The sequence below is a fragment of the Engystomops pustulosus genome, chromosome 11 (assembly GCF_040894005.1).
Source record: "Engystomops pustulosus chromosome 11, aEngPut4.maternal, whole genome shotgun sequence".
NCBI classification, from domain to species: domain Eukaryota; kingdom Metazoa; phylum Chordata; class Amphibia; order Anura; family Leptodactylidae; genus Engystomops; species Engystomops pustulosus.
In genome coordinates this window covers 71,722,788-71,749,536 of record NC_092421.1, presented here as the reverse complement: position 1 = coordinate 71,749,536, position 26,749 = coordinate 71,722,788, and the positions used below count along the sequence as shown (strand labels likewise).

At 46.2% G+C, this 26,749-nt stretch overlaps 1 protein-coding gene across 1 annotated transcript in view; it reads right to left on the bottom strand.

Moving 5' to 3' along the window:
- The window catches only part of CPXM2 (carboxypeptidase X, M14 family member 2), a 93,564-nt gene that overhangs the window by 14,664 nt on the left and 52,151 nt on the right, over positions 1-26,749 (bottom strand). Inside the window, exons 7-13 of the mRNA XM_072129523.1 lie at positions 17,932-18,016; positions 15,770-15,920; positions 14,616-14,704; positions 14,219-14,342; positions 6,725-6,921; positions 5,736-5,915; positions 4,965-5,262 (exon numbers count right to left, since the gene is read on the bottom strand). Of these exons, the coding sequence (XP_071985624.1) occupies positions 4,965-5,262; positions 5,736-5,915; positions 6,725-6,921; positions 14,219-14,342; positions 14,616-14,704; positions 15,770-15,920; positions 17,932-18,016 (1,124 nt within the window). The remainder of the gene's footprint in view (positions 1-4,964; positions 5,263-5,735; positions 5,916-6,724; positions 6,922-14,218; positions 14,343-14,615; positions 14,705-15,769; positions 15,921-17,931; positions 18,017-26,749) is intronic.

Genomic DNA, 26,749 nt, shown 5'->3' with positions numbered 1-26,749 from the left:
TTTCCCTTCTGACAGCGCTAGCGGCAGAGTGCGTAGTTCTGCGGGACAAGTAGCAAGGGAGAGTAGGCGAGCAGGCAGCTTGTCCAGCACTGGCAAGGGTACGCTTTACAAGGCTTTTGCCAGCTTTATGTCACCCCAGCAAGACACTGTCACCTGTCCCCAGTCTCGGCAGAGTAGGGCTGATCTTTACAGAAAGATGGTGAGGGAGTACGTAGCTGACCATACCATCGTCCTAAATGATCACACAGCTCCCTACAACTACTGGGTTTCAAAGCTGGACATGTGGCACGAACTGGCGCTGTACGCCTTGGAGGTTCTTGCCTGCCCTGCCGCTAGCGTCTTGTCCGAGCGGGTTTTCAGTGCAGCTGGTGGCATCATCACCGATAAGCGTACACGCCTGTCGACTGACAGCGCTGACAGGCTGACGCTTATTAAGATGAATAAAGCCTGGATTTCTCATAATTTCCAATCTCCACCAGGTGAAGGAAGCTCAACCTGAATAATTTATGCACTCCTCCTCCTCCTCCTCATTTTCCTCCTTCTCCTCCTCTTTGTACACTAAAGCAGAGGAAACTGGCTATTTTTTGACAGGGCCCACTGGCTCTAGCTATAGTACTTTATGCATTTAATTTTTCTGGAGGGCCACCGACCCGGTCCTCTGTTTTAAGCAATTTTTGGGAGTGCCACATACAGGCACTCAATCTATTCAATTTTTCTGGAGGGCCACCTACCTGCTCCTCTGGTTTGAAAACTTTTTTGGACTGCCACATACAGGCACTATCCAAATTAAATTGTCTCCATAGCAGCCTCCACACGTTGTCTCCATTGCTATCTCCAAAAGTCGTCCATATAGCTGCCTCCATACATCGTCCCCTTATCAAACGAGGTGTGTCAGGCACAAATTTGGGTTGTTTTCATGGATTCCACATCAAAGTTGTTAACTTTGTCGCCACCCTGCTGTGTTATCCACAAAATATACTGGCAAACTTTTACCATTTAGGGATATTATTTCAGCGCTTCTTGCGCATCTGTTTACATTCCCCTCATCCGCCATATCCCAAACTTATAAGAACGCTACTACACTTAACTTGGTGCAGGCTGGGACCGAGTCTGACCCTGGGGCTGGTCATATACTGCCGACGCCGAGGATTGCGGGGCCTACCTCGGTCCAGGTCTCAAAGGCCTACTATACCTCCTCCTCCCACCCCTCCTCCACCTCCTCCTCCTCCGAATTACCATCCGTGGCCATGGCGCCATCAGTCGGTAGCTCTAGGCACAGCAGCAGTGCCGTCGCTAAGCGACAGCAGGCGGTGCTCAAACTGCTGAGCCTAGGTGATAAAAGGCACACCGCCCAAGAGCTATTACAGGGCATTCCACATCAAACTTGTTAACTTTGTCGCCACCCTGCTGTGTAATCCCCAAAATATACTGGCAAACTTTTATCATTTACCGATATTATTTCAGCGCTTCTTGCGCATCTGTTTACATTCCCCTCACCCGCCATATCCCAAACTTATAAGAACGCTACTACACTTGATCTTATACAAAAGGTTCTTAGAAGTGCTGTTTGGGGAGTAGCCTAGAGACAGGGGCTTGGATTGGCGAAAGCTCGCCTGGCAGCGGAGCGCCAGCTCCATGCCAAGATCCAACTAACATAGTTTTAACTGCAGCACCTTTAATCTACTACTAGTTCACTGCCTCCATACATGGTCCCCTTATCAAACGAGCTGTGTCAGGCAGAATTTTGGGTTGTTTTCATGGCTTCCATGTTAACTTTGTCGCCACCCTGCTGTGTAATCCACAAAATATACTGGCAAACTTTTATCATGTACCGATATTATTTGAGCGCTTCTTGCTCACCTCCTTTGGTTCCTCTCTGCCACCCATTGGTTTGAAGCCTGAGTCCATTTAGGGTATGTCACCATGACACTCTCTAGCCTGCCGCTGCTGCCGCTGCCTCTGCATGCCGTCCCCTATAGTGTCAGGGTCAATTATTGGATGTTTTAGATGCTATCTAGCTTCATTCGGTCACTCTGTCATGGCCATGGTGTTGCCAATAATTTTGGCATAATGGTGCGATTAAGCAGCCTCAGAGGCATCCATGCATGCTGCCCCTGCTGTTTCCTGTCCATTTCCGTGGTGTTTCCATCCTTTTCTGAGGTTCCCAGGTGTTTGGCCAAGCTTCCCTGTGCAGAGCCTTGGTCCCCTTGAAAAATGCTCGAGTCTCCCATTGACTTCAATGGGGCTCGTTATTCGAGACGAGCACTCGAGCATCGGGAAAAGTTTGTCTCGAATAACGAGTACCCGAGCATTTTAGTGCTCGCTCATCTCTAATCACCACCTATCGGCTGTGCACAACATCAGCCACAAATTCCCCAAATATAGTGTTATCCAGTGTAATTGGTCCACTAATATTCAATGGTGACAAACACATCTTGGGGTTCAGAGTACCAGGAAACGTTGCCCGAATGAAGCAATTTATTACCAGTCCGTGGAGATTTTGTAAACATATGTAATGCAGATGATGTTTAATTCCACACAGCGCAATTGTTGGCATTTTATTGCGTCTTTGTTGAGTCGGCGGTGCATGTGTTTGCAATAATAACAGCTATTTACTCCACCATTACATGTAAATAAGACATTACCGAGGAAAATTTCCATTTTGTCACTTCCTTGCTTGGATTCTAGAATGCAACTCATTTCATTGCCTCGGCAGGTGGTCCTGCGGAGCACAGCGTTGCTTTGTCTTGCTCGCTTTTGTTCATGCCTCATTGTATTGCTTAGAATTCATTTACTATTAGGCCTGCTGTCTATTAAACCAGCCATTAGCTGGAAGAAATCCCCAAAAGTCATAAAGAAGAAAACTCAGAACATAAATAATAATCATCCGCTAAATAAATTACAGTATAGCTAATGATTCTAGAAACTGGAGCTAAATGGGAGCCAGATTCACCTACTACATCATAAAGAGAGACTTTGGGTCCTTTCGGAGCACTGTACGGATAAGCTCTGAAACTGACATGGCAGCTAGAGATCAGTGGCATTGCTTTTTAAGTTTGGGTCTGGGGTTCAGCCCAGACATATCCAGAAATCCAAAACCTACTAGAAATGGCTGCACATCTCATGGTAATGTCTTTGTGTCCATAGAGCGTTCTAATTCCTGAGAAAACCACATTTTAAAAAAATCTGTACATAAGTGGGAGGTCTCCCCATAAGGTTAGGTTCCCACCATGTTTTATGGATACGCTAAGCGTATACATCAGGAAAGCACCCAACGTATAAGCTTAGCACATACATTGACAAATAGTGGCAGACGGAGGGCTAACTGTTGCCTCCATCTGACCACTATTCCTCCCGTAGCAAGATACGTCTTTCCATCCCGCAGCCTCTGCCTCAGAGTAGGCAATAGAAAGCCATGGGGAGCGGATGCAGCGTATTGTATCTATACATCGCTTGGCAGGAGGGAGGACCTGGTGATGTCACTGGCCATATTAGGAAAGTGACATCACTGGGGTAACACCCTGTTCATTGGCAGGAACCAAGCGTTAGCTCCTGCGGATGTACACTCCCTACGCACTTATGGGTGAGGGGGTTCCCGGCTGACGTATGCCACTGTATAGGCATACAGCCGTATACGTCTGTGCCATATGTTGTGAGAACACGTTGGAATCTTCCTGATGTGTTCTTACAACGTATGGAAATTAATGTGGTGTATACCCAGACTAAGTTGGAGAACAGTAAGAGCCTAGTGGATGGTCCGGAGAGGAGCAAGTGAAGAAAGTAAATTCTGCACTGTACCTTCTTTGTCATGATTGGCATGACATCAGTGCTGAGGCAGCCCCCCATTTATACTTAAAGGAAACCTACCATTTAGAATGGCAGGGGTAAGCTGTAAGTACCGAGCACCAGCTCAGGGTGAGCTGGTGCCGGTACTTACTCTCGTTAGTGTTATTAGCCGCGGTATCGCGGTTTTAACACTTTTCAAACTTTAGAGCAGAAGAGGCTTCGGCGCTGCGCGCGCCTACATAGGAATATACGTTCGCGCGCAGCGCCGAAGCCTCTTCTGCTCTACAGTTTAAAAAGTGTTAAAACCGCGATACAGCGGTTTATAACACTAACGAAAGTAAGTACCGGCACCAGCTCACCCTGAGTCGGTGCTCGGTACTTACAGCTTACCCCTGCCATTCTAAATGGTAGGTTTCCTTTAATTCCCCCATTTATACTCAATTGTCGGATTCAAAATATAGAGGGGGTATCATATCTAATCACAACAGCTGAATGGTGATATAGGTACATAGGTACATGCACAAACTGCTTGCACATGTATTTATAAAGCATTTGTGGCAGCTTTGTGTCAAAGCTGCACCACAACATAAAACAATAAACCTAAAGGGGCGTCTGGTGTGGTTTGGCACCAGCCGCCACAATTATGTCAGAAGTTTTGACATAATGGGGGTAATTTACTAAGGGCCCGATTCGCGTTTTCCCGATGTGTTACCCGAATATTTCCAATTTGCGCCGATTTTCCCTGTATTGCCCCGGGATTTTGGCGCACGCGATCGGATGGTGGCGCATCGGCGCCGCATTTAGAAACTGAAAATGTGTCGCGGAGCTTGCACTTATCTTCACTCAGCCGGCCTCGGTGAACTCCAGCGCGTTCCGATGCTCTTCAGCGCAGCAGCGCCACCTGGTGGACAGCGGAGGAACTGCCTTAGTGAATCCCGGGCGGACCCGAATCCACCGCAGAGAACGCGCCGCTGGATCGCGAATGGGCCGGGTAAGTAAATCTAACCCAATTTGCGCACACTCCCACTAAACAGAGTGCACCAGAAAAAAATTTGTGCACTAAGTTTAAGTGTTACTGGCACGTGCAGGATGCGCCAGATTATTGTAGACCATGTGCCAGACTTTAATCATCTGGGTCGATAAGTCTAAAGTTACATGTGATACAGAGAAGGACTTACTTCCAGCCACAGTATGCCAAGAGGCACCATTGACAGTGCCCTCCTCCTTGTTGAAATCCTCAGAATGGCAGGGTCTCCGGCTAGAGTCTGTCATATGCCGATGGGTGGAAGCATAAGAATATGCCAGCCAGCGAAACACATGGTCATCCGGTGTTCCTGTATATTCTTGAGTCTTCCATGGTGACCGCACCATGTCAAAGGGATAAGACACCACCAGCTCCCCTCCTTGAAGGTTTCCTCCCAAAACAAAAGGAATCTTTTCCATCCATGTAATCAGAGCCCGAGTTTCAATGGCAACCTGTGGATTCAAAGCAGAAATAAAACCGTAAATGTTCTACTATTTTATTTAGGACCTCAATACGGGTACAAAAATAATGGGGGGGCATTAATGAATTTTGGCGCGAGGTCCGTGTTTTTGGCACATGAATTTCGCAGTAATTTACACTACGATGTTAGATTTTGGCGTTAGGGATTAATGAATTGGCGCACATCTGAAAATGGTCTGAACTAACTCCACATTCATGAAGGTGAAATAGAGCTCCGTAGATCAGCTTTTTGCAAGTGGGTGCCAAAATTTGTGCTCAAAAAAGTTTCGGGAAACTTAAAGTGCAGGAAAAGTTCAAAGCTACAGACAAAAAAAGTGTCCGAAAAGGACCTATATTGTGGCACCGAGACTTAATAAAAAAACAAGAAATAGTGAGGAAGCCAATAATGAATGCCCGTCTATCTTGTTTCAATGATGGGAATTGCAAAAGTTGTTGTATAACTCACCGTGGCATTCTCGTACTGATACCAGTCAGGGATTGGGATGTGGTTGTTGGGGACGCGGCGCATATTCCTTGGACGATCTTCTGATTCCCACAAAAGTGAATTCAAGTCTGGAAAGTTGTTATTTACGTCAATCCCATCTGCTGTCCAACGGCCTAAAGACCAGCCTCCTAGTTCAGAGCCCTAAAATAATAAAATATATGATAAAAAGGTAAAGAATTTAATTGTTATATTAACTAAATGACCAAACCTGGGAGCAGTTTACTGGGGCTCATTTACTAAGGGTCCACGGAGCGCATTTTCGTCGGGTCTCCCGACGCATTTTGTTTTGCGCCGAATTGCCCTGGATTTTGCCGCATCGGCGCTGGCTTGCACGCGACAGAAATTGGGGGGGCAGGCTGTCGGACAACCCGACGGATTTGGATACCGTGCGGGATTTAACATTTAGAAATGTGTCGTAAGGCACGCACATGCAAGCACCGGGAAGAAGCAGGTGAACTCCGGCGGACCTCGGTGCATAAGCGACGTATGCAGGAACTCAGGCACACGATCTTAGGGAATCACGGCAGATCCGAATCCTCGTCGGACAACGCACCACAGGATCGCGACAGGACTGGGTAAGTAAATCTGCGGCAGACCCATTGTGGCATTTCTGGTGCACATTATTCATCAATTTGGCGCCCGCTGTGCTGCTCTGACAGAGTGCACCAACTATTTTCGGTGCAGCTTTAACATGGGGTGTGCGACACAATTGTTTCAGACTTTGCATGTGCCGCATGGTCCAACTGAGCACCGGAACGCCCCCCCTTTGCATGAAGAATAATTTAGCCGCCACACAAAATGGTCACGTGCGACACATATGTGGCGCGGACACTTCTTAAATACCCCGGGCCAGCAGTTTGCACACAAAAGAATGTGCAAAGTCCGACAGAAAAGTGGCGCAAGGTCCATAGTATAAGTGCCCCACTGTGTATCCAGATCTTACTACTCACCAGCTCCGCTGCCTTCTCATAGCCATCAGGGTTGATAGATGGAAGGAAATGCAGACGTGTGTTAGCGACCAGGTGTCTAATCCTTTTGTTGCCTGCCAGGTACTCCTGACACAGGAACTGCATCAACAAGAGAAGAAGTTCACGTCCTAAGACTTCGTTCCCGTGTGCTCCGGCCATGTATCGGAATTCAGGTTCTCCTGGATTGATGGAAGCAGCGACACCACAGCAGCAGTTTGTAATTACACACAACACAATAAGGAGTAACAAAGTATAATGGACAACTTCACATTGTATCACCAACTAAGAGCACAGTACTAGAAGTATTGTCCTAAAATAAAGTGTCATGACTAGAGATGAGCGAACATACTCGTCCGAGCTTGATGCTCGTTCGAGCATTAGCGTACTCGAAACTGCTCGTTGCTCGGACGAATACTTCGCCCGCTCGAGAAAATGGCAGCTCCCGCCGTTTTGCTTTTTAGCGGCCAGAAACAGAGCCAATCACAAGCCAGGAGACTCTGCACTCCACCCAGCATGACGTGGTACCCTTACACGTCGATAGCAGTGGTTGGCTGGCCAGATCAGGTGACCCTGGGATAGACTAGCCGCTGCCCGCGCTGCTCGGATCATTCTGTGTCTGGATGCCGCTAGGGAGAGAGCTGCTGCTGGTCAGGGACAGCGTTAGGGTGTTCTATTAGCTTACTGTTAGGCAGGAGTGATTCTACAAGAACCCAACAGCCCTTCTTAGGGCTACAATAACGTTATACTTTTTTTTTTTTGTTTGCTTGTGGCTGGGCTTGCTGGCACTAGTAGTGCAGCTAGTACCATATTGTGAGGAATTTGCAGGGGGACTTGTGTTTAGCTCTTAGTGACACACATATCCACCCCAAAGGAGAATCCAAACGGCTTACTTACGCCTACAGTAGCGTTATATATATTTTATTTCTGGTTGATCTGCTGGTGGCTGTCCTTGCTGCAGTGCATCTACTAGCCAATTGTGAGGAATTTGTAGTGAGACTTGCGACCGCTGTGTTTAGCGCTTAGTGACGCACATATCCATCGCAAAGACTGAAGTGGGAAAATTTATTAGGGGTTGGATTTCAATTAGGCACAGTCTGCCATTTCCTTTTTTATTTTCCTTTTATTTTTTCATAACTCAGCGTCATCTCATCAGTGTGCTTTCATACTTGGCTAGAAAATAGCCATAGCAATAGGATAGCATTGTTTGGTTTTAAAAACTAAAAAACACAAAAAAAACCTAAAAAACACAAAAAAACACAAAAAACAGTTAAAAAAAAAATTAAAGTTATATAACTTTCATTTTCAAAATGTTTAACCCGAGGGCTAGGGGTAGAGGACGAGGACGAGGGCGGGGACGTGGGCGTCCATCTACTGCAGGGGTCAGAGGCCGTGGTCCTGGGTGGGGTGAGACACCACCTGCTGATGAGGGAGCAGGGGAACGCCGCAGAGCTACACTCCCTAGGTTCATCATGTCTCAAGTTACTGGGACTCGTGGTAGAGCACTGTTGAGGCCAGAACAGTGCGAACAGGTGATGTCGTGGATTGCCGACAATGCTTCGAGCAATTTGTCCACCAGTCAGTCTTCCACGCAGTCCACCCATGTCACCGAAATCAGCACTCCTCCAGCTCCTGCACCTCAGCCTCCTCCCCCCCAGTCTGCCCCCTCCCAGGAAAATTTGGCATTTGAACCGCCATACTCTGAGGAACTGTTTTCTGGACCCTTCCCACAGTCACAAACCACTTGTCCGGTTGCTGCTGAGCAATTTTCCGATGCCCAGGTTTTCCACCAGTCGCAGTCTGTGGGTGATGATGACCTTCTTGACGTAGTGGAAGAAGTGTGTAAAGAGGTGTCCGACGATGAGGAGACACGGTTGTCAGACAGTGGTGAAGTTGTTGTCAGGGCAGGAAGTCTGAGGGGGGAGCAGACTGAGGGATCGGAGGATGATGAGGTGACAGACCCAAGCTGGGTTGAGAGGCCGGGTGAACACAGTGCTTCTGAGACGGAGGAGAGTCCTATAGCAGAACAGGTTGGAAGAGGCAGTGGTGGGGCCAGACGGAGAGGCAGGGCCAGAGCAGGTGCATCAGCGCCAAATGTGTCACGTAGTGAAGCTCCCGTGGCGAGGGCTCCCGCGGCGAGGGCTAGATTTCCAGAAGTCTGGAGGTTCTTTAAGGAAACACCGGATGACCGACGGACTGTGGTGTGCAACGTTTGCCAAACCAGGATCAGCAGGGGTTCCACCACTACTAGCTTAACTACCACCAGTATGCACAGGCATATGAATGCTAAACACCCGAATCAGTGGCACCAAGCCCGTTCACCTCCGGCCGTGCACACCACTGCTCCTTCCCCTGTGTCAGCTGATAGTCAGCCCCCTGCCCAGGACCCTGGCACAAAAACCCCATCGTCGCCTCCACGATCCTCCACAGCATCCACCAGCGTTCAGCTCTCCATACCCCAGACGCTGGAGCGGAAAAGAAAATATAGTGCAACCCACCCGCACGCCCAAGCCCTTAATGTCCACATCTCCAGATTGCTTAGCCTGGAGATGCTGCCCTATAGGCTAGTAGAGACCGAGGCCTTTCGCAACCTCATGGCGGCGGCCGCCCCTCGGTATTCGGTCCCCAGCCGCCACTACTTTTCCCGATGTGCCGTCCCAGCCCTGCACCAGCACGTGTCAGACAACATCATCCGTGCCCTGACCAACGCCGTTTCTGACAAGGTCCACCTGACCACGGACACGTGGACGAGTGCTGCCGGGCAGGGCCACTATATATCGCTGACGGCACATTGGGTTAACTTGGTGGAGGCTGGGACCGAGTCTGACCCTGGGGCTGGTCATATACTGCCGACGCCGAGGATTGCGGGGCCTACCTCGGTCCAGGTCTCAAAGGCCTACTATGCCTCCTCCTCCTCCCACCCCTCCTCCACCTCCTCCTCCGAACTACCATCCGTGGGCATGGCGCCATCAGTCGCTAGCTCTAGGCACAGCAGCAGTGCCGTCGCTAAGCGACAGCAGGCGGTGCTCAAACTGCTGAGCCTAGGCGATAAAAGGCACACCGCCCAAGAGCTATTACAGGGCATCACGGCGCAGGCTGATCTGTGGCTGGCACCGCTGAACCTGAAGCCAGGCATGGTTGTGTGTGACAACGGCCGTAACCTGGTGGCGGCTCTGCAACTCGGCAGACTGACACATGTGCCATGCCTGGCCCATGTGTTAAATCTCATAGTTCAGCGTTTCCTCAAGACAACCCCAATCTGTCTGATTTGCTCACGAAGGTGCGCCGCATCTGTGCGCATTTCAGGAAGTCCAGCACAGATGCTGCCACTCTCAGGGCAGCGCCGCCTCCAACTGCCCGCTCACCGACTGTTGTGCGACGTGCCCACGAGGTGGAATTCAACATTAACCATGTTATCCAGAGTTTACCAGCAGCGCAGAGCGATTGTAGACTGCCAGATGTTAACTTCCGCCATAACTGGTAGTCAGGTCAGTCAGCTTCCTCAAGTCTACAATGAGGAGTGGACGTGGATGTCTGATATCTGTCAGGTGCTGAGTAACTTTGAGGAGTCAACACAGATGGTCAGTGGCGATGCCGCCATCATCAGCCTCACCATCCCGCTGCTTGGCCTGTTGAAAAACTCTCTGGTCAGCATGAAGTCGGAAGCTTTGCGCTCGTCACAAGAGACGGGGGAAGAAGATTCCCTTGTTGATAGCCAAAGCACCCTTAGGTCTGTTTCTCAGCGCATATCGGAGGAGGTGGAGGTGGAGGAGGAGGAAGAGGAAGAGGATGTTGGCGAGACACAAGAGGGGAGCATTGCTCAGACCTTCACTGTTCAGCGTGTATGGGCAGAAGAAGAGGAGTTGGAGGAGGAGGAAATGGACAGTCAGGCCAGTGAGGGGAGTGAATTCTTACGCGTTGGTACTCTGGCGCATATGGCAGATTTCATGCTAGGCTGCCTATCCCGTGACCCTCGCGTTCAAAGAATTTATTCCAGCTCCGATTACTGGGTATTCACTCTCCTGGACCCACGGTACAAGCAAAATCTTTCCACTCTCATCCCTGGAGAGGAAAGGAGTGTGAGAATGCATGAATACCAGCAGGCCCTGGTTCACAAGCTGAAACAGTATTTCCCTTCTGACAGCGCTAGCGGCAGAGTGCGTAGTTCTGCGGGACAAGTAGCGAGGGAGAGTAGGCGAGCAGGCAGCTTGTCCAGCACTGGCAAGGGTACGCTTTACAAGGCTTTTGCCAGCTTTATGTCACCCCAGCAAGACACTGTCACCTGTCCCCAGTCTCGGCAGAGTAGGGATGATCTTTACAGAAAGATGGTGAGGGAGTACGTAGCTGACCATACCATCGTCCTTAATGATCACACAGCTCCCTACAACTACTGGGTTTCAAAGCTGGACATGTGGCACGAACTGGCGCTGTACGCCTTGGAGGTTCTTGCCTGCCCTGCCGCTAGCGTGTTGTCCGAGCGGGTTTTCAGTGCAGCTGGTGGCATCATCACCGATAAGCGCACACGCCTGTCGACTGACAGCGCTGACAGGCTGACGCTTATTAAGATGAATAAAGCCTGGATTTCTCATAATTTCCAATCTCCACCAGGTGAAGGAAGCTCAACCTGAATAATTTATGCACTCCTCCTCCTCCTCCTCATTTTCCTCCTTCTCCTCCTCTTTGTACACTAAAGCAGAGGAAACTGGCTATTTTTTGACAGGGCCCACTGGCTCTAGCTATAGTACTTTATGCATGTAATTTTTCTGGAGGGCCACCTACCCGGTCCTCTGTTTTAAACAATTTTTGGGAGTGCCACATACAGGCACTCAATCTATTCAATTTTTCTGGAGGGCCACCTACCTGCTCCTCTGGTTTGAAAACTTTTTTGGACTGCCACATACAGGCATTCAATCTATTCAATTTTTCTGGAGGGCCACCTACCTGCTCCTCTGGTTTGAAAACTTTTTTGGACTGCCACATACAGGCACTCAATCTATTCCATTTTTCTGGAGGGCCACCTACCTGCTCCTCTGGTTTGAAAACTTTTTTGGACTGCCACATACAGGCACTATCCAAATTAAATTGTCTCCATAGCAGCCTCCACACGTTGTCTCCATTGCTACCTCCAAAAGTCGTCCATATAGCTGCCTCCATACATCGTCCCCTTATCAAACGAGGTGTGTCAGGCAGAAATTTGGGTTGTTTTCATGGATTCCACATCAAAGTTGTTAACTTTGTCGCCACCCTGCTGTGTTATCCACAAAATATACTGGCAAACTTTTATGATTAACCGATATTATTTCAGCGCTTCTTGCGCATCTGTTTACATTCCCCTCACCCGCCATATCCCAAACTTATAAGAACGCTACTACACTTGATCTTATACAAAAGGTTCTTAGAAGTGCTGTTTGGGGAGTAGCCTAGAGACAGGGGCTTGGATTGGCGAAAGGTCGCCTGGCAGCGGAGCGCCAGCTCCATCCCAAGATCCAACTAACATAGTTTTAACTGCAGCACCTTTAATCTACTACTAGTTCACTGCCTCCATACATGGTCCCCTTATCAAACGAGCTGTGTCAGGCAGAATTTTGGGTTGTTTTCATGGCTTCCATGTTAACTTTGTCGCCACCCTGCTGTGTAATCCACAAAATATACTGGCAAACTTTTATCATGTACCGATATTATTTGAGCGCTTCTTGCTCACCTCCTTTGGTTCCTCTCTGCCACCCATTGGTTTGAAGCCTGAGTCCAATTAGGGTATGTCGCCATGCCACTCTCTAGCCTGCTGCCGCTGCCTCTGCATGCCGTCCCCTATAGTGTCAGGGTCAATTATTGGATGTTTTAGATGCTATCTAGCTTCATTCTGTCACTCTGTCATGGCCATGCTGTTGCCCATAATTTTGGCATAATGGTGCGATTAAGCAGCCTCAGAGGCATCCATGCATGCTGCCCCTGCTGTTTCCTGTCCATTTCCGTGGTGTTTCCATCCTTTTCTGAGGTTCCCAGGTGTTTGGCCAAGCTTCCCTGTGCAGAGCCTTGGTCCCCTTGAAAAATGCTCGAGTCTCCCATTGACTTCAATGGGGCTCGTTATTCGAGACGAGCACTCGAGCATTGGGAAAAGTTCGTCTCGAATAACGAGTACCCGAGCATTTTAGTGCTCGCTCATCTCTAGTCATGACTCCAAACATTCCGGTCATTGTGTCGTCCCAATGGCACCTGTAAGTAAATGGGGTCTGGGGTCTGGCACCTGTTTGGTGAATCAGAGTCAAAGTAATCGCAATGTCAGGGTCTCAATCCCCACCCCATTTACCATTGGTGGTCCATCCTATATGAGGTACCCACCATTATCTAAGCAACACAGACATAAGCACAGAGAAGAGGACTGGACAGCACAGAGAAGGTATAAAGAATTGTGTAGAAATAAGAGGAGAAATAATCGGAGCTCAAAAAGTGGATCTTTAAAAAATTAATATGTGACTAATTTTTTTTAGTCATTAGAAAATTCTGCCCTGCCGCCCTGGGCAACGCCTATTGGCACATACAGACCCACCTGCCTATACTATTATCTTGTAGATATTCAGTGGTTGGCATTCACCTTCCTTGACATAGGAAGGTTGAGAATGCCACAGTAAGATACATTAGGTATATGGAAATGCAAAGGGTTTTTTCCACACTGGTCAATGTACCATTAAAAGAAATCTATCATGATCAACCAGGGCCACTTAGATCCAGTAAGAGTAGCAATGATAATGTTCTTGTATCTGTTATCCATAAAATTATGCTAATGAACCTGAGGGAGTCTGGGGATTTTTCCAAAGCACCTCTGTGCTGCAGATTCACTGGTTGTTACTGTATGCAAGAATCACTTTTCCCTCCCATTGTGTGCTAAAACTTCCTCTGCTGCAGTGAGAATACATTTGTAAGAGAGAGCGGGAAGTGCTGCAAATGGAGGAGACAGAGTAACAGCCTGTGAAGCTGCAGCATGGCGGGGGGATCTGGTAACACCCCTAGGAGCCCTAAGGGATCATTAGCATAATTGCATAATTTTAAAAATTGATTTTAGAAGGAAGGAGGCCATAGATAAGAAGTATAAGAAGATTACTACAGTCGCGGTGCCGGGATCTATGAGTAAGTGTCCCTCGTTTATCATGATGGATTTTAATGGGATATTTCCTTTAATAATTCACATCTGCAAATACATCCAAAACCCCAATCTGAGGTCCCTTATACAGATATGACATCTGACATTGAATCTGAAGACCATATAATGGGATGTGTGGGGCTGCTGGACGCTGGGGGTTCAATACTTGGGGGACCAAGTATAGTTTGGGGAAGCAAGGTGCAAAATATCAGGTTGTATGACTAGTCTCCATTTGGAAGCCCAATTTTTGGAGCAAAACCAGGTGAAAAGATTGAGAGCAGATGAAGGAGAGACAGGCGGGAAGGCGCAGGACATACATAGAGTGTGTTTATTCTCCTAACCAACTTCGTGCTCCCCGGGGTTATCAGACATCTCCATGGCGTACAGCTTGAGCCCCTCGTGGCTGCGGCCAATGTTATACACACGGGTGATATTGGGACACATCTCATTTACCACTTTCATCAGCTGGAACAAATAAATACATAAAAAGCCAATCAAAAACATACGGAAAGCCTAGATTGAGCAACTCGGCCTATTGTAGGGTGAATGAACTAGATTCCTAGATAATAAAAGTTGACATGTTTATGGTTTTATATTACATTCTAAGAAATTACAATAACTTTTCTTAGAATTCTCCCTTACTCGGTTCTATCCTTATGATATATAAGAACTAAGACTGTCCTGCCTTATGACATAATATACAATAAAGATGCACAAAGTAAGTGGCAAAACCATTACCTGTCTCATTTCCTTGTAATTGTGATGTCGGAAATCCAGATTGTCTGATGTTGTCAGCTCATTCCTTCTGTAATAATAATTATTGGGGTCTAGGTATAATATGATAGGGATAATATTAATAACTGTAAAAATATAACAACAGAGCGTCATGTGTCCTCATAGCTAGAATTCAGGCAAAGAATGGAAAAAATACAAGCAAACATTTCCATTATCTTTACACTTAAGCCAATTTTGATAATTAGTTACACACTAAGGGGGGGGGACATGTATTATCGTATCTGCGCCTAAAAAATGCCAGAATTTTTTTATTTTTGGGCGCAGAATTGTTGCGGATCATTTATAATGAGTTTGCACCAGAAAGAACAGATGTTTCCGACTATCCCGACTCCTCTGTCTTTTTTTTGCGCAAGTGGGCGTGGCCTAACTTTTCCACATTATCCGTCACATTTATGTGTATTTTGTTGGCATTTTTAGGCGCAATTTTTGGCGCCCAATAGACCAGGAAAAAAATGGTCAGAGAGCAAAATTAAGGCGCAGTCCATGTAAGATTTTGGCGCACATCTCATTGATGTCGGCATTGTTCTGGCACACGACTGATTATTACCGTCTACCCATTAATTACTTACAGCCGTGTGGCACTTTAAAACATCAGGCTGTGCTTTCCGGAGACTGATCTCCGATGCCGAGAGTCGTGCTTGCTCCAGAATTAGAACCTGCTCTATGAATAGCTCCCGGCCGGCGTGCACGACGACGGCCACCAGTCCCCATATCCCCAAAATTGTGTGGAGTGGGCATGGCTGACCATCTTGGCCAGCCGGAAGCTGTTCCCAGCACCAGAGAGGCAGCGGTAAGGGACACCGGGAGAACTGCGGAGGTAAGTACAAGTTCATTTTTTTTAAAAGTCCCCCCACTAGCCACATATCTACTTTTCATAGGGTCTTGGAAAACCCCTTTAACATCCATGATCAGGTCCGCACATCCCTACTTTTAGTATGTCAGGTGCACCAACAGGGGGAATGTCTAGACTGGCACATGATGCGTAGGACTAAAAGGGCAAGTTGTAGAGATGGGTGGAAATCTTTAGACAGAGAATATCACAATTTCTATGTTGTTGTATGTTGGTCTTATGAATGGTCTTCTAATTTGTGACCAACCTGGTAAGGGGCATCCAAGTATCTCCATCCTCATGCATATGCTGCCTTCTTCATACCATGAACGTGGATTGATCCGAATGTAGCGCCCCACCAACGGCTCCAGAAACTCATTCAGAACTGGAATTTCCTTCTCGTTATTCCCCGGAAAAATCTATGAACGTAGTAAATTTAGTATTATGATATAGAATGCAAAGGCAGCAATGATGGGTCCATGATTAATCCACAGATGATCATGGCAAAGACTCCATTCAAACCCCCAATGGGTAGAAAAAAACCCAAAAAACATGGAGAAAACATGGGGGTTCCGAAAAAGATTGGGACACTATAATCACACATATTGGGGCTCATTTACTTACCCGGTCCAGTCGCAATCCAACAGCGCATTTTCCGACGAGGATTCGGGTTCTGCCGGGATTCGGGTTCTGCGCCCGATATCCACCAGGTGTCGCTGCTACGCCGAGGTCCGCCGGAGTTCACCTGCTTCTTCCCAGTGCATGTGAGTGCGATCTTGCGACACTTTTTGTTTTTTAAATTCCGTGGTCTTTCCGAATCCGTTGTGTTGTCTGACGGCCAAGCCCCCCGATTTTTGTCATGGCCACGCCCAAATCCGATCACGTGCGCCAAAATCAAAGAGGCGCAAAATGGAAAAATTCGGGAACCCAACGAAAGTGCGGCCGCGGAGCCCTTAGTAAATGAGCCCCAGTCTCTCCATCCATATGTGGAGTAGCAAATGCTGGGATCTTCAGTAGTTGGGGTCAATAAGTGCCTATGATTACCCCCTGTGAATGGAATGGTGGTGTAAAGTATATTTGGGGTGGATATCTCTCGTAGTCCCAGATAACTGAATAGATTGGAGACAGAGCATAAGCACCACCACCTAGTTTGCAAGTTCCTGTTCTTGGGATCATTGGGGGCTTCCAGGGGTCAGACCCCCAGCAATTAGATACTGCAGATAAAGGGGTATATGTCATCCATAGAACAGGATCAGACACGGTGATCACTTCTTCAGCCTTGCACATGACACGTCCTGGTAATTAGCCGACAGAGGTAAGTGAAGCGTGAACCATGGATCCTGCATCCCCACTAATTGCCGCGTGGCTTATGGATGTCATATGTGTTGGTTTTCTTAATGGCTGACCTGGCAGCCCTGTTTATATCCATCTGTAAATCCTTCAGGATATAAGATTTTCTGCACTCAACCATTTCTAGTAAAACCACAGTAATGAAGCTTTATGGAAAGAGTCTTGCTTCCAGATGAATCTTGGCAGGACGGGGGCTTTTTGAGGTCTTGTTCAAAATTCCATTCAGCATTTATGAGGAAATAACATTAACCACTTCTGTGTATAAGAGACTAGTAATATTACAGATAAACATGACATAAAGTAATTGGGGGCATTATAGGTACGTGGCTACAAGGTGGAGGGATGGATGTAGGGTCAGATGGGGCTCACACACTACACTATACACCAGGGGTGTCACTGCCATAGCAGGGGGGCCCTGGCACCAAGGATATTGGGTGTGTATTGGGTGTATGGTGTGTGGTGTAGTGTGTATATGATTTATATGTGTATATGCTGTATGTCTGTGTATGCTACTGTATGTAAGTGTGTATTTGCTGTATGTCTATATATATGTACATAAATGTGTGTTTATATAAGTAGATAAAATGTATATTTTTAAGGGGGAAGTGGGGCCCAATTCAGAAATCTGCTAGGGGGCCAAACCACTCCTAGTAACGCCTCTGGTATACACAATGCAGATAGATAGATATGAGATAGATAGATAGATAGATAGATAGATAGATAGATAGATATTAGATAGATAGATAGATAGATAGATATGAGATAGATAGATAGGAGATAGATAGATAGATAGATAGATAGATATGAGATAGATAGATAGATATGAGATAGATAGATATGAGATAGATAGATAGATAGATAGATAGATAGATAGATAGATAGATAGATATGAGATAGATAGATAGATAGATAGATAGATAGATAGAACATAGATATGAGATAGATAGATAGAAGATAGATAGATAGATAGATATGAGATAGATAGATAGATAGATAGATAGATAGATAGATAGATAGATAGATAGATGGTTAGAATAAGCATCTAACAACAATGAGAGAAAATGATAAAATTTCTCTTACCAGATCTCCAGTTTGGTTTCTGGCATAGACCCAGCTGTGACTGTCATTACTGACCATAACTCGATAAGAGGTGACCCAGTCGCTCCTAGAAGGGGAACATTCATCATCAAAAGACATGCACCAAATGCAAGAAACACATAAACGCCTGAAGCTTCTAAGGAAAGTAAGAAAAATGGCGCAGGATTATTTCTATACTTAGATGAGGGTTATTAGCAATTTACCACCAAAATCTAGGTCATCAAGTGTGGCATTTATCAGTAGCAACTCACATGTGTGTAATATAACAGCTCTGTACAACCATGCAGGGTCCAGACCCGGCGGCTGCCAGATCCTCTCGCACTTTTCTAACTATGTATCATACGCAAAAAATATCATTTTTATGCAGATTTGGATTTTCTGTGGCCCCGGGGAGTCATGTCTGGGGGCTCCTCTAATGTACAGCTCTGCTCCAAATGGAAGAGCAGGTAGTCTTTTATTCTGTGCAATACAATAGCTATAAATTGTATTGGCATCCTGAGGACACTGATACAATATAAAGCAAGCAGGGAGGATGTTGTTCCGCGTCGCACTTATCCCATGTTCATGGATCTGCCAGATTTAGTCTGGAAGTGCACTTAGCTATCTTATCTGCACCCAGAAAGAATTGACTGAATGTTCCCCTATTCTCTTGATTGGTGGGGGTCCCAATTAGTAGACACCCCCATTTATTTAAAATTACAGGAATAGAAAGGAAAGAAAAGCTATAGCAACACATTGGAGACACATTAAGACTTGGGTTGGTTTTGCCCCCCCTATGCCGTACCCCTACCCCCTAGCTGGCATCTAGAACTTTCTGTGTAATATTAAGTGCAAGTTAATTTTCATGGTCAAAGTAGTGAAATTCCCAGAATTTTAGAAGTAATTTCTAATTCCATACAAACAGGAAACCACAGAACTCCACTTACTGCAGATGTTAGAGAAACTACAGTAAGAAGCTTCCATCCTGTGTGGTGGCAGATCAGGGCTCTGCTGCGGCCAGTCCCGGTCACCAGCCTGGGCTATGTGTGTGTTTTCTCATTTATGTGTCACATCTCCAGTGTGTTGTACAGAAACAGCCGGTGCCTTGTAAATAGAAAATGTGAGAGAGACAGATACCTCCCCCGCGACACCTGCTCTCCCCCTCGCACAACTCTGCAGAGCATTGCACCGGAAAGCATCATAAAATAATGAGCATTGTACAGCAGGTTAAGGGTTAACAGATTAGATGCATAAGATGTCTTGTCGTTGTTGTTGCATTTTTATTGCATTGTTTAAGTACATTTGTATCAATGCAGATTTCTGGTGAAATTGCATTGGAAAGTCTTGCATTCAGATAATAGAATCACTTCCCAGGACTGGGCACAGGGGTCCCTTAGTAGCTGCCTGGTCCCCCTCTATTATGGCTGTGCCCTTTGTGGCCGCCTGCTCATGTTATTCTATAGCAAAGACCGTCGTACAGGACTGAACTTGGATGAGAAACTCAGTTCTTGTCAACTGGACTTTTCAGCCAGTGCCCCAATTTATCCAAAACGATCATGTTCAGTTCAGCTAAGCTGGGCTTGGGATGGTTCTCCCAAATTCTGTGGTGTGCACTAGTCAGAACTTCACTTTTGATACATAAAAATATGGGGTAACTTACAGGGCAACGTTAATCCCGAATCTGTGCACACATAAAGTTCCAGGCTCCGATGGGTGAATACTGGCCTTAGTGTAAAAATATTAGTAAGATCAACATCCTAACAATGACCCAGCCTCAAGACAGTGATCAGCATCATCAGGCGGCATGTCACCTTTTTTCATTTCTTACATGTAAAAACCTGATTGATGCTGAAGGGTGCCAGGATTTAGGAGTACCACCACGATGATGATGACGTAAGCCAAAACCTGGGACCGGAGTCTAAGTGGCACCCGGTTTTCACCAGAGCCTGCCGCAAAGCAGGTTGGACTTGCTGCGGCGTGGTACCACCAGGTCATTCCATAGGCGCAACTTTGCTCGCGGTGGTGGCCAAGGTGAAGTACAGAGTCGTAGAGCAGAAACATAGTCGGTGACAGGCAGGAGGTCAGGACAGGCAGCACAGATTCGAAGTCAATAACAAAGCAGAAGGTCAGGGCTGGCAGCAGAGGAGCGAAGTCAGGAACGGAATCGGGGCACAACGGCAAATCAGTATAATCGCACAGGGAATCAAACACAGCTTTTCACTAAGGCACGTGGCACAAAGATCCGGCAGGGTTAGCAGGAAGAGACAGGCTTTTTATAAAAAGCAGGGATGACCGCCCCAATCAGCGGCGTCCTGGCCCTTTAAATCGCGAGAAGCCGGCACACCCGCACCGGATCACAGGAGACAACGCTGGAGCGCGGACAGGTGAGTGAGTCCGCCGCGGCTGAGCAGGGGGAAAAAGGGGTGCACGGGGGTGCCTACGATCCGGGACGTGGGTCACAGAAACACACCGTGACAATGGGTGTCCTGGTGTAGCATGTTATAGAGCAGTGGTGGCGAACCTATGGCACTGGTGCCAGAGGTGGCACTCGGAGCCCTTTCTGTGGGCACTCAGGCCATCACCAGAGATGACTCCAGGTATCTTCTTGAAGTTACAGACAGCCCAGGACTTGCTGTGCACAGAGGTATTTTAAAGTGACAGCGCTACCTGGGACTACTGGAGGGGTGGGAAGGTGTGGACAGATCTGGATTATCATTGTAGCTCCTGCTCCGGCCCTGACAATTCTTCCTGTTTATAAGACCCTGGAGGGAAGCTACAATGATCATCCAACTTTCTTCTATTTTCTGCTTAATTAGAGTCCTCAGGGTGCTGGTATGAATGAATGTGACAGAGCAGGGAGTATAAATCACATATTACATTTCTGTGTTGGCACTTGGCGATAAATAAGTGGGTCTTGGTTGTAGTTTGGGCACTCGGTCTCTAAAAGGTTCGCCATCACTGTTATAGAGTGTGTCGGTGAAGGACACTAATGTCCCTAAATTGTCCACTAATGTTCCAGCTCTAGGCTGGGTGCTCATGGTTATACATCTCACACAGAAGTATAACTTCCCTTCCTTGGTTGAACTTGATGGACATGTGTCTTTTTTCAACCATATGTTACTATGTAGCAGATATCGCTGAAATATTGTTACATTCAACCCCGTGAATGTTGTATTTAAAATGAAGACTCCAGAGCCAGAACTCCTTGGTTGAGTTGATGGAAAGTTTAGCCTGAAGGCGACCCCCTGGTGAAGTGGTATGGACGTCCTACACTATCAGTAGGACATCAGTATTTGAAGCCCAAAAGAAAAACATTCAACGCAAAATTGATGATTTTGCATCTCTAAACATTTGGAAAGCTTCTCCTTGTGAAACTTGCCGAGTCCCATCTCGTTTATAGAAGTCAATCTGCTCCGTGCGAGTTAAATCTAAAGAGATGCATAAAGTGTTATCTACCGAAGAAATACACAGAGGTGTGAAAGGGATGACAAGGTGCAAAACTGCAGAAGAGGAGCGACTGGGGGAACAGATGCATTGTGCCTCTAATAAGCAATGTATGCTGATCTGTGCTCACTTGTGTCCTCTATTCGTGTACAGGCGGTCCCCTACTTAAGAACATCTGACTTACAGACGACCCCTAGTTACAAACGGACCTCTGGATGTTGGTAATTTACTGTACTTTATCCTTAGGCTACAATAAACAGCTGTAACAGTTATCACAGGTGTCTGTAATGAAACTTTATTGTTAATCCTGGTTCTTATGACAACCCAACATTTTTAAATTCAATTGTCACAGAGACCTAAAAAAATTTTGGCTGGAGCTACAATTATAAAGTATACAGTTCCGACTTACATACAAATTCAACTTAAGAACAAAGCTACAAAACCTATCTTGTACGTAACCCGGGGACTGCCTGTATAGTATCAGTATTATGCTGGAGACGTGGCACATATCACACTGTCCTGACAATGACCCTATAATGTCTCCTGATTATAGGGTTCTGCTCAGTTCTATACTACAATACCTTGGGTGGGAGTATTAGTCTGTGTTCCTATTTCGGGGCTTCTGTTCCAGATGGATGTAATTCTGAAAACAGATGAATCTTGTCTTCTTTTATGGACTTATCAAGTTTTCACCTTTTTTTTCCGGGCAAAATAAAAATCTAATGGTAAGGAGGCCACAAGCTATTGTGCAGAGGGCAGAAAAGCAGAGCCGCAACTTATTTCTCATGCACCTATAGTGTATGGCCAAAGCATTCCCGCATTATCAACCAGACAACCCTGGAATGCACTGGGGATAAATCCAAAATGTATTACCACCTTATGGGGCATTTATCAATTGTGGTGCAGGGTCTGTGTTTTTGGCTCATGAATTGTGCTATAATTTTCACTGTGATGTTGGATTGTGGAACTGTCCGCCCATTCATAAAGGTGAAATAGAACTCCACAGACCAATTTTTCCACTTTAAGTGTGCAGCAAACATTGCGCCAAAAAACATGTCAGAGGCGCAGGAAAATTGCCAGGCAGTGCCCAAAAAAGAACAATGGGGGAGATCTACTGTACTTACCCGTCTGACTGAGTTCACAGAAAGTGCGTTGTCCGTGTATAATGCACTCTGCCGCGATTCACTAAGACCTTGCATCCGATATCCTGCATGTGACGCTTCCCCACTCAGGTCCGCCGAAGTTCACCTTCTTCTTCCTGGTGCATGTAAGTGCATTGCCTTGAGACACAATTTTAAAGTTAAATCCCGCGCTCAGTCCGAATCAGTCGGATAGTCCGACGGCCCTTCCCCCGATTTCTGTCGCATTAAAGCAGCGCAGCTGCGCCACAATCCGATCACGTGCGAGACAATACCAGAGCAAACCCCTGTTAAATACCTTTCAAAGCTGCGCTAATCCCGGAAATGCCGAACAGTCCGACGAAAGTGCGATCCGCTACCCTTAGTAAATAAGCCCCAATTTGTGAGCGTTGGAAAGCACCAGTATAGGTGCAACAGGCACAGTAAGAAAAAATAATGGGGGTCATTTACTAAGGGCCCGATTCGCATTTTCCTGACGTGTTACCCGAATATTTCCGATTTGCACCGATTTTCCCTGTATTGCCCCCGGATTTTGGCGCATCGGCGCTGGCATGCACGTGACGGAAATCGGGGGGCGTGGCCGAACGCAAACCCGATGGATTCGGAAAAACCGCTGAATTTTTTAAAAAAAAGTGTTGCGGGACTCGCGCTTACCTTCACTAGCTATAGGCCGGTGAACTTCAGTGCATTCCGGCGGGCCTCGGGGAACTTCAGCGCAGCAGTGCCACCTGGTAGACGTCGGAGGAACTACCTTAGTGAATCCCGACCGGACCCGAATCCACCGCAGAGAACGCGCCGCTGGATCGCGAATGGACCGGGTAAGTAAATCTGCCCATAAATCACTGTCCCTCACTTTACATCTTTTACATCTTCTTAAGCGTTGAATTATTTCTTGAAGAAAATCTAATAACTGATGCAAAAAATAATATTTTACAGCTCAGCTCCAGAGGAATATGTTATATAACACATGGAATTAATAAATAAAACCAAAAAAATAGCTAAATTAAAATCATGCAGTATTGTAAAAAAAAAAAAAAAACTTTATCTTGATGGTAGAGAGTCATGGATGGAAAGTCCTCAGCTGCTACATGTATCTTCAGCAATGTCTTATAGATTCTATGAGATATGATAAATCAGGACTGGCAAGCAGTACACCAGCCTCGATCATTGGCTGCGCTAGTATAAGATACATCAAATTAGCTTAGTTAAGTAATATTACCACATCCACAACAACTATAACAACATCTATAACAACGAGGTGCTATAACATCCATTGGCATAACTAGGAAAGGCAGGGCCCCATAGCTGATTTCTGAATGGGGCCCCACTTACCACTTAAAAATATACATACAGTATATTCACTCCATATATACACACATACATACACTACCATATATACCCATGTATCATATACATAGACATACAGCATATACACATCACAAATACATACATATAGCATATTCACACCAAATACCCCAGATGTCGGGGCCCCCTGACACTGTGGGCCCCATAGCAGCTGCTATGGCTGCTACCCCTGTTGTTACACCCCTGATAACATCTATAACAGTGGTTCTCAACCTTTCTAATGCTGTGATCCCGCAATACAGTTCCTCATATTGCGGTGACCCCAAACATGTACAAGAATATTGTATTCGTGCCAAAAAATGCAATAAAATTGTGGCTCCGATGGCTTTAGGAGACCCCTGTGTTTTGATTGTTCGACCCCCGCCAGGTTGAGAACCACTGATCTATAACATCGAGAAGTTGTCGTAGATGTCAGATCTAATTTACTCCAGTTGCCTTATGTTAATAATAATAAATGTGTAGGTCCGCAGTGGATATCCTGCTGTCCTCTCTATGAAAAGGAGTGGAAAGAGAATTTTGGGGGCAATATGAAATTTAACAAAAATAACCACTTTTCTATTGTAATTCTTTAATTTCTATATTCAATAGTATAATGCAGATATTATAATATAATAATTATAATAATAATACCTTTATTTATATAGCACACACAGATTATGCTGTGCTACACAGAGCTTACCAAATCAGTCCCATTACCCATCTAATCAACCTACCAGTATGTTTTGGAGTGTTGGAGGAAACCGGAAGGACCCGGAGGAAACCCACACAAACACGGAGAGAACATACAAACTCTTTGCAGACTTGAACCCAGGTCCCCAGCGCAGCAAGGCTGTAATGCTAACCAGTAAGCCACCGTGCCGCCCATCATGTTAATATGGATGTGAGGATATAAAACTTACATTGAATTTATCAAAGAACTTAGGGTCACATTTAAGGAGAGGATTCAGCCTGAAAATCTTTGTCCCGATTGGCTGGGCTTCTAGTAAAAGTGCATGAGAGGAGAGCACAGCATCATGGTATGTGAGAGAAGCTGCTCTGGTCTCAGTGTCCTTAGCTGATGTCACAATCATCAAGTGCCTGTTCATTTCAGAAGCCGAATAGGGATTTTAAGTAGTGCTGATAGATATATAAGGCTGGATCTCAGACTAGAAAGAAGCCAGTGACATGATATAGGTATCATTTGAATTGTTGTCAAAATCTCTCTACAGCTGTGCAAAAACTATTTTTGTCCGGGTAATTTTGGAGTTCCTCTTTAACTGTTACATGAGGTTGTTTGATTACATATTTTTGTGCACATTGGTGAGCAGCACTTATTAAAAGGCAGTAGTTATGCCTAATAATGCCCACATATTATAAGCTCTAGGTAACTGTTGTATTGCAGCCCAAATCATAAAGTGAGTCATGAAAACCATTGTATTATTTTGTGCATAGAGCTCCCATGCAGCTCTGTGTCTTCCCTGTCACGGGTGCTCCCGTGACCCACATCTCTGGTCGCGAGCACACCCGTACCCCTCTCCGTGGCAGCCACCGCTCCCCTCATCCTCACTCACCTCTCCACGCTCCTGCTCCCATCCCGGATTCCCAGCGTACACGTCCCCGCTGGACTCTGCTGATTGCTGCTGGTCACTTCCCAGCATTCCCCTCTGGATCTTTGCGTTATATGCCTCAGAGAAAGCTGTTGCCTGTGACCTGTTCCCGTGTATTGACCTCCTGTTGTGACCCCGGACCTGTTCACGATTTCGCGCCTCCGCTACCAGCCCTGACCTCCTGCTCCGTCTCTGACCCCAAAGCTCTGCCATCTGTCTTGACCTCCTACCTGTCCCCGACCACGAACTTGCCTGCTGACTTTGTACCCCGACCTTAGGTGCCACCGCGGGAAAGTCGCACCTGTGGAACAACCTGGTGGTACCCTGCCGCAGCAAGTCCAACTTGCTTTGTGGCGGGCTTTGGTGAAAACCAGGTGCCACTTAGATTCCAGTCCCAGGTTTTGGATTGTGTCATTGTCCGCAGTGGTCCAGGGGGGTCAACTACCCCAGAAGCCTGATATTTTCATGGTAACTACAAACAAAGCCAATGGTATTGAGACCTGTTGAGTTGGAAGAGTCTTAGAAGATGTGAATAAATCATCTGCCAGAAACAAACTCAAGGTGAAGGGACCGGGTTTTTTACTGTCCCAAAAAGTAATGACCTCATTGCAACCATTTATCTGGTAAAGCATCAACAGAAGATGCTAAAGCTTTTAACTTATCCACCAAGTACTCTCAATGTGTGTTTCCAGTTATCCACTTTCCTCACAGACATTTACGATTCACAGCTGAAGTTCTATAAATCTTTAGGAACTTTTATTGTACCCAAAGCCTTGGAGATGAGTAGACAGTCTATAAATCACAGGCCTGAAGATCTCAGGAGCTTAAAACCATATGCAATGACATCCGCACAGCAAGTGGAAATAGTCGGGACACTTAAAAAGCAAAGAAATGTCGGAAAGTTTTCTATAAAATACTAACGGAGTCTTATTTCACAACTTACGAGCCGGGAAAGGAAAAAAAATTACTTCCTAACCTCAACCTGCGGCAGATACACATTCACCTCCATTCCAACCACTAGAAAAATACTCCCTAATCATATTATTCATGACACAGATGAGCGAATCATCCAAGATTCTATTCCTAGAAGTTTCATTACATTTTTCAAGATAAGGTTTTGGTCCCAACTGATGTTACTCTACAGTAATTGTCCGGGCATATAATACCGTATATATATATAAACACATATAACCCTCTAATCATCTAAAATCAAGATTTTTTATAAAAAGCACTTGTTCATTTAAATTTATGAGTTTTTTCATTTTCTTCGTCAATCCCCCAACCCTA